The 8,767-nt window shown below is 45.4% G+C and overlaps 1 protein-coding gene across 3 annotated transcripts in view; it reads right to left on the bottom strand.

Annotated features, from left to right (window-relative positions):
• Window positions 1-6: 6 nt before the first annotated feature.
• The window catches only part of LOC106812783, a 13,473-nt gene continuing 4,712 nt past the window's right edge, over window positions 7-8,767 (bottom strand). For all 3 annotated transcript variants that reach the window (XM_014816757.1, XM_014816756.1, XM_014816758.1), the window contains exons 6-16: window positions 7,403-7,585; window positions 5,737-6,920; window positions 5,204-5,384; window positions 4,539-4,792; window positions 3,908-3,997; window positions 3,305-3,421; window positions 2,785-2,929; window positions 2,286-2,406; window positions 1,867-1,982; window positions 1,446-1,538; window positions 7-510 (exon numbers count right to left, since the gene is read on the bottom strand). In XM_014816757.1, the coding sequence (XP_014672243.1) occupies window positions 434-510; window positions 1,446-1,538; window positions 1,867-1,982; window positions 2,286-2,406; window positions 2,785-2,929; window positions 3,305-3,421; window positions 3,908-3,997; window positions 4,539-4,792; window positions 5,204-5,384; window positions 5,737-6,920; window positions 7,403-7,585 (2,561 nt within the window). In that variant the 3' untranslated portion in view covers window positions 7-433. The remainder of the gene's footprint in view (window positions 511-1,445; window positions 1,539-1,866; window positions 1,983-2,285; window positions 2,407-2,784; window positions 2,930-3,304; window positions 3,422-3,907; window positions 3,998-4,538; window positions 4,793-5,203; window positions 5,385-5,736; window positions 6,921-7,402; window positions 7,586-8,767) is intronic.

Raw genomic sequence — 8,767 nt, forward strand, 5'->3', positions numbered from 1 at the left:
TATATATATACCATTCTTGATTTCAAGAAGATATTACCATTTTAAACACAATGATGTGAAAACTCTCAGTTCGAACTGTTTCATCAGCTAAGAACTATTTAACAAATTAATTATAATTGCTCTGAGCTGATATATAAACCTATAATATGTAAATTCAATGTACACATATGCTCATGATTGAGCCCACTGTATGCAATATTACTGTTGGATAACAGAGACACCTGGTGGCAGACATACATCACAATAATGCAATGATGTTATCTGTAGTTGCCAATTTAATCACCATACGCTGCATTTAGGTAGCAGATACTTCATATAAATGTCATATGCCATGATTACAATCACAAGGCTCTGTAATAAATTATCAGATCTTATATTTAGTCACCAGACCCCGTATGAAAGTATCACGTCATTTTTCATAGTTGTCAGATCTTTATTTAGGTGTCATGTTGGCAGCAAAGTACAGTGTTAGTACAGCTCCAAGAACCACGAACCAGGGATGAGGTGAACCTGAAACATGTTAGAGAAACCGTGACCATGACATGTTCATAATGAATCAACACTAATACAATAGCGCAGATCTTAATTCCCAGAAAGATGCCACCACAAGCGGACAGAACAGGTCTGAACCAACTGCCGCATTGACAGTAAATGAGGCAGATGCTAATGCAACGTAGCAAATGTTTGTAGAGGATATACGAAGTAACACACAAAGTCAGAGAGAAGGCCATTAAATAATTTGTAGCAACTATAGGACAATTAGTATATGACAGTGATTTAATGACGTTCATAATAGTGAACGTAGAAGATATACAGAGGCTGAGGTAGAACTACAGGCTGGTAGAAGATACTACCAGAAGACAAAAATATTTGTTTTTAGTATCAGGCTTCTTTGTTGAGTATATAGATATAGTGTTGTCACACTGTGTGACAATGAGAGTTGAGCCTTACATAAGACATATGTTTCTGATGTTAGAGTCACATATACCAGGGTCTGATGTTACACTTAACCATGCCCAAAATACTGTCCTCTCCAAAAGTAGAACATGACTATACTATCAGTATAAATTTTATTTACCTTATTTCCAATAGTAATTAGCTGACAGTAAATGTTTAGTTAACATCCAAAAGTTTCAATAATATATAGAATATGGTGATAAACGTCCTAAATATGGGTTATCCATTCACACAAAATTATGGAAAATTTAGTTGAGCAACAAAAAGAATTATCCACTGTCTCTCCCTTTACTTTTATTTAGTGTTAAGTCAATGACTAATTGTAAATGTTAAAGACAAGTTGTTAATGTTAAAGACAAAGATGTTGATTGCAAGTCAACAAATTTTTTTTTCAAAGTCAAGTTCAGTGTCAATCAGAATCAGAGTCAAGGTGATCAGAATCAGTACAGTAGGTAGCACATGCTTTCTTTATGGCTACACTGTGTTACCTGTAACAGCCCTACTGTCTGCATCACACGCATGCTGCACCAGCAGGCTTTCCAGCTTAGAGAGGACAGCAGTAGCACTTGAGGTCCCGTCAGCTGAATCGAAATTAAACGTATAGCACCATGAACTGCCATCAGTGATGATGTAAGCTTGTCTAGAAATGTTGCAACGTCAGATAGATGGAACGACAAAAAGCACAGAGATAGAGAAAGAGTGTGTGTGTGTGTGTATGTGTGTGTGTGTGTGAGAGAGAGAGAGAGAGAGAGAGAGAGAGAGAGAGAGGGTGAAAGACAGAGAAAGAGAGAGAGAGAGAAAGAGAGAGTGAGAGCACAAAAACAAGAAGTACTTTGCGCTTTTACCAATAAATCACAATAAAGCATTGATGATATGTACATCAATATCGAATGGCAGCAGGTGACTTACACATGAAGGTCACCAGTACGGGGTAGCACCTGGTGCTGTCACTCTGCACCTGTCTGACGGTGAGTGTCCATGGATGTACTTCCAGCTCTGTCACTAGCATGCGAGCAAAAGCTAGTCTGAAATCCAAGCAGAATATGGTGAGTGGCCTCTCAAATGCCTCCACCAGCCAGCCAGGAACGTCAGCAGGCAGTATACAGCCAAATATAGCAAATATCCAAAAATATTGCTGCGTTTTCACTTACAATTAATATCAATGCGAGGGTAGGTAAAATTAAGCGATTTACATCACAAAACTCCCAGAGTGTACACGAGTTGACCGGAAACAACCATTTCAAGTATCTTGACTAGGAAAACATATGACCGTCGCCTCAAGATTTGACTGGCAGGATGGTGAGGGAACATTAGAAGGCTGACAGTACCTGTCAACCTCACTGCTGATAAAGACAGCCTTGTCGACACGTTCTTCCAGGGCGATGTTAGCGCAGGCGATCCTGGCAGGACCATTGTTGGCCTCATGTATGACGACCGATCGATTAACGACTGCAACACAATACACCGTGCCTCACTACATCTCGGACAACGAAGAGACTGCTGTCTCGCTCGTCGAAAGAGTTACCGCGTCGCTGCCAACACATGCCACAACAAACGAAGTGCATATTTTTTATTATTAATAATCAACTATTTTAATTTTTTGATTAATTTTTTGCGCTTTAATTCAAATAAAATTCTATTTAACCTTGAATTAATCATTAATATCTCTCAGCTATGTCAGGGATCATGTATTTTTTGTAGGGTGAAAAAACGCGGGCTATCGATGTCACAAGAAGTGAACATAATTAGCAAAAATATGGATAATCTATAATCTATGGAGGAGACATAGAATCTGGTAACTATGCCACTCCTGATGACGTTGCATACTTGTGAAATCTCCGAATAGATCCAGGGTCTCATCTGTGTACATGCGTCTGCCTGCACCCATGTCATACGCAGCAAGCTTGCTTGACATGTCACCCAGCTCACAGAGCCATGGCTGTGACGGTCCACACTTCTCCTTATACTCATCCTGCAACCCTCACATTCTAGTAAGCTCCAACATAACTTAGGCCAAGAGCAAATATTGCAGATATTCAGAGTGAAAGTGTAGATATTTGGGTGGCTTTAGACATTATTGGATTTGGTTAAAACAATAGACAATAAATCACTGTTTGCAAAAGATGACACACTATAGAAATATCAGAATTTATTTATTTAATATTTATTCTATTTCAATTATTAGTGTTTGACATTTCATTTATAGATGTTGATTTCATTTTATCCAGATTCCTCAATTATCTCAATTCTAGGCTAACTTAATTCCATGCTCTCTTACGATATGCCCAAACCATGGACCCAGGACTCCGACAACATCTCAGATCATGTTTCAACATTTGCGACTTACTGTCAGGTTGGCATGGAAAGGATTGTAGTGTGGTCCAGCGCTTTTACATCGATTCGTCTGTGAGTTCAAGTCACCAGCAACAGGACTAATGTGCACGTGCCAGTTATGGGCCTTGCTCTAAAACATACCCAGACCATGGTTATTACGGGCCTTTAGTACCTAAGTAGCAATTGACACGTCAATCACTGGTCTAGATCTCTCTGTAACAATCATGCAGCTTGCTACCGCAAGCCCCAATCACATGACAATTGACATGGCAGTTGTGGCCTCTACCATAAATCACAGGTATCATATTATTATGTCCACTCGATACACACACGCACGCACGCACTCACGCACGCACGCACGCACTCACGCACTCACGCACTCACGCACACACACACGCACACGCACACGCACACGCACACGCACACACACACACACACACACACACACACATATATTAGGGGAGAGAAAAGAGGGAAGGGAGGGAGGGAGGGAGGAAGAGAGAAGGGGGAGAAGAGAGAGAGAGAGAAAGAGAGAGAGAGAGAAAGAAAGAGAGAGAGAGAGAGAGAGAGGAGAGAGAATGGAAGTCGGTGGTGACATGTGTGAAGACATGCATACCTCTACTGCAATGGACTTATTGTAGAGTAGACTTATCTCAACGGTTGCGTCGTTTGGACGATACTGTGTGCCAAATCGCTTATTCTGTCTCTGAAAAACAGTCGGACACACAACCAGGTTAGCAACAGAGTAGCGTACAACTTACTGCCTCTGAAACACAAGCCAATCAACCAAGTTAGCAATGGAAACAACAGGGTTGGGCAATGGAGGCTGGGAGAAATGGAGAGAGGAAGAAAAAGAGAGAACGAAAGAAAGAGAGCAAGATAGATAGAGAAAGAGAGAAAGAGAGAACAAGCAAAAGAGAGATAGAAAATGAAAGATGGAGAGAGGGGAAAAGAAAAAAAAATACAGAAAGAGACAGAGAGGGAGGGTTGCAAGGAAGGGGGGATAGAGGATAAAAAATAGAGAGTGAGCGTGAAAGAGAGCAAGAGAGAGAGCGAGAGAAAAAGAGAGAGCAAGAGAGAGCGAGAGAGAGAGAGAGAGAGAGAAACAGACGTCAGAAAAAAAGTACAAATAGAAGGAAAGGCCTACAGATGAGAAAGTTGCAAAACAAGAAGCAAGAGAATGATAGCTACCGTGTGAGCCAACAGGAACAACAGTCCTTGACAATACTAGAGCGAGGAACACTCACGAATCGTACGTATCCTATGACGTCGCCCTGCGAGAAGGAGGCAATGGCAGACACGCTGTCTCGTGCGTCTGTGTACGGCCCCTCCTCCACGTCGGCGCATGCCCACCGCGCTCCTTCCTTCTCCTTGTGCACGACCACCGAACGACCGACGATGCCGTTCTGGCCTCGCATCGGAAGATTCTTGTCTGCACACGTGTAGCTTAGTGCTGCCCTCTTAAGGAGTTTCAGTGAACCAAACTTTCCGCTCAGATCGCCTATTGACAGGGTAAGTCGGAGCTCACACACAAGAGTTATGGCGATCAAGTCCATGCAACAACATCGAGGGTATATCACTTTGCTACCAACTGCACATTAGGTGACAAGCTCAACCAAAGGATCAGCATAGCTTGTCAACGACAGCAGATTAGCTAGTGTAACTGTCACATCGGTAAATCTCTGATGATTCCCAAAAAAAACAATTTTATAATAAATCTAAAATAACTAAAAATCATATTTAAAATGATAAAATTATGTCAAATGATATGATTCTAAGATCAACAGGACTGTTTACTAACAGTTTGACTGACAGTTTAAACAAGTGTTGCAAGGTCTCCCGACAATACTACGTAAAGCTAACACACAGCATTATGAACATCATCATCGGAGCTTTCCGTTCCAATCACTACCTGTCTCGTACTGGTCATCCGTGCCAGTGCCCGGTGCTGGACTCTTGCTCTTGTCAACGTTGTAAGGGTTCCAGTGACCGGCTACGGAGGGGTCGCTACACAGGTTTTCCTGCCAGTAGTCAAGGGTGTAGACATGCACGTGGTAGCCACCTGCCTCTCCACCTAGGCCATTGAGATTCACCTGCGCAAATGAGATTGATACGTTTTGATATTGTCAGGAGTCTGATATTGTTATTTGATATTGATTACTGATATTTGATATTACAATTGATATAGGTTTTCAGAATGAGCATCACCAGTCCCAAGATTAGTTTCCTATTCGTAACTTTAACAGCTAGGGTAAGAGAGAGAGAGAGAGAGAGAGAGAGATGATGCAGCTAAAGAGTAAGAGAGAGAGAGAGAGGAGAAAGGGAGAGAAAATTGAAAGAGAAAGAGAAAGAGAGAGAGAGAAAGAGAGCGAGAAAGAGAGAGAGAAAGAGAGAGAGAGAGAGAGAGAAAAAAAGAGCTGCAAGACGACAGACAGCCAGACATACCACAACCGACGAATCACTGAAGCTCGTATCCTGCGAGAACTGCACTGAGCCGGACACCGGCGTGCCCGGCTGCGAAAAGGTGGCGCTAGCGACGACGGGCGGAACCTCCAGTATGTCCGCGCAGGCCAGACGTGCGGCGCCCCCCTGCGGGGCATGCACCACGATCGAGCGGCTCACGACAGACTGCGGGCCGGAGAGCGGCAGCTGCGGGTCAGTGAAGAGGTACTTGATTCGCTGTCCGTGCGGCGGCACGTCGATGGCGCCGTGTTTCCCGACGAGGTCGCCGACCTCGCAGCGTAGCGGGCTCGTCGCACTGCACTCCGCCGCGTACCCGCCTCCCGTCGCGACGCCGCGCGGGTTGTAGCGCGCGAGGGCGCTGCCGCAGCGCCCCTCGTCGGCCGCGTCGAAGTCGTCACCGACGCTTCCGGCATGCACGCGCCACGCGTGTGCCTTGGTGGGCAGCAGCAGCGACGTGGACCACGCGAGGTCGACGTAGACGGAGGTGGGAGCGAGCGGGTCACCGCGCGGCTGCCGCAGCACGATCTCGCCGACGAGCGGATAAGTGAAGCGCGCGCGGGCCGTCGCGACGTCGCCGCTGCCGCAGTAGCCGACGTTGGCGCATACCCAGCGGCTGCCGTTGACGTAGTGAACGTCGACGGATCGCCCGACGATGCTGTTCGGGCCGAACAACGGCAGGTTGTGGTCGCGGAACGTCGCGCGGAACTCACGCCGCCCGTCCAGCGGGCCGAACTTTCCGTAGAAGTCGCCGACTTCGTAGACGTCGTTTGTGCCGACGAGCGGCAGGGTTTCGTTGTAGGGGACGTCGAACGGGTTGTAGTGCGGGCCCGTCTGCTCGCGCGAGCACGCCCCCTCCTGGCCGTTCTCGCCCGAGTGCGGGTACGCGTGGATGTGAGATTCGCTCGCCTCCGCCGCGAGCCCCTCGATGTCAAAGGTCACCGTCGTTGGGTCAAACTGCGACCGCTGGTGGAAGGTCACCGTACCGACGACGCTGCTGTGGCTGTAGGTGCCGACGGCATGGCGGGGCAGCACGGGGCGGATGTTGGCGCAGGCTACCGTGGTGACGTTGTCGAACAATGCCAGTGAGCGGTTGGCGATGCTCACCGATCCAAACAGACTCATGTCCTTCGTCGTGAGGAATCGCTTTTGAGAGCCTCTGGTGGTACCTGTGCGCCGAGAGGCAAGAGTCAACATAATGCAGTCGCACCCGATCGCTCATTCCATACTGCTGGAAAATTTACATGCAATTGTTATAACATTGAACCTGCACATAGGAGTCACTCACATAAAAATAAAATAAATATAGATGTCGAGAGTCCTTCAGACAGGTGTACCCGTTTCACATTGGTGGCCTCACCATGTAACCGCGAGTCCAGGGAAATGTCAAAAGTTCTCTTTATATGACAGAGGTGACCACAGGTTTGACTATGTATATAAACTACAGGTAAATACGGTTCAATGTCAACATATATTATAAAAAAAATACCAGGTGTAAAGTGGTTGTCAAAAGAATTAGTAAAAAATAAAAATGAAAGTGTGGTAGTAAAACAATTCAAGACATAGTACGTGTAAACAATGCTGGAATGAGAATTCGTAAAGACATTACCATGTATACTGTACCTCTTACAGATAAACACGCATGACTCACCTACAGAGATGACATCACTGCGCATGTGCAGGCTGCTTCCCAGATCAGTGCACCGCTGGTCCGCCTCCACCCTGTCTGTCAGATCAGCTACCACCGGATCACTCATCACAGCCCAGCTGTATTCATACACGTCAGTACGCCCATTCACATAGAACAGATCCGTGTAGATGATCAACGTGCCACCTACGGGGTAAAAAGTTGTTGATAATGTAAATTCACAACAACCCTATCGCGTGCATTCACAGAGTGCTTGATGAGCAGTACTTAGTGGATCGTTCAAGACTAAAACCATAACAAGAGCCGCAGAGCGTCTGGGCTCATCTGAGGTCTGTTGCTACGGTTATAAACGTAACATTTAAGTCGTGATCAGATGGGATTCGATTCAACGACCTTTGAGCCGTGACGCCTGTGCTGTACGCGTTCGGCTATCCAGGCTTATTGGGTTTCTAGATTATGGATGTGCCATAAATATGACAACACTGTGACATCATTGAGGCAGTTCAGGAATCCATGTTTAACCCTCCTCTTGAGGGTCAAAAGGTTATCAGACACTTACTCTTCGCACGTCAGTGGAAAGCACATTTCATGGTCCTTTCAATAAAGTGATAAAAATGGTAGGTCAGCACTGAAACAAAAAAGTTTTCCACTCTGTCCATTTAGGCCATGTCCTCAGAAAATGTCTGATATCTGACCTTTCCCCCACTGCCCTTTGACCTCCAATTTCGCACTGGTGATGGGTTTCCTGCACATCACACTATACACCGAATATTAAGAGCATAGGTCGAGCCGTTAAGACGTGCCGCAATTCCGTATTTCCTCCTATACCTTAAGTTAAGGGGGAAATATTCCCCCCTCCGTTTACACATCTTGACCTTTGACCCCCAAATTTGTCATCCTGAGTCATTTTCACAATCCCCCCCTCCCCCCCGACGTCCCAAATATCGTGACCGTACGTCGAGCGGTTAAGATTTGTGCCCAACAGTTGACGGACGGACGGACGGACGCACAATCATGCGATTCTACAAGTTGCATCTGACTACGTCAGATGAGCTAAAAACTAATAACAAACTAATAATAGACAATAGAAACTTAGTTGTTGCACTAAATCTCTTAACAGAGGTGTATGCTGATGCACTATTTTGTAGCTACTTCTATTACTTTGTTGTTAGTTTGTTCCCACATTCATGCACCTACCCTCAATCTACTAGTTGTCTAGCTACTTCTACTATTACGTCGCTCGTTTCTTCCTAACACTCATTATTAATCGTTCACATTAACGTGTGCCTACCCTCGACCTACTGATTGTCTACTTCAACTATTACGTCGCTCGTTTCTTCCTAACACTCATTATTAATCGTTCACATT

The sequence above is a fragment of the Priapulus caudatus genome, unplaced genomic scaffold (genome assembly GCF_000485595.1).
Source record: "Priapulus caudatus unplaced genomic scaffold, Priapulus_caudatus-5.0.1 Scaffold686, whole genome shotgun sequence".
NCBI classification, from domain to species: domain Eukaryota; kingdom Metazoa; phylum Priapulida; class Priapulimorpha; order Priapulimorphida; family Priapulidae; genus Priapulus; species Priapulus caudatus.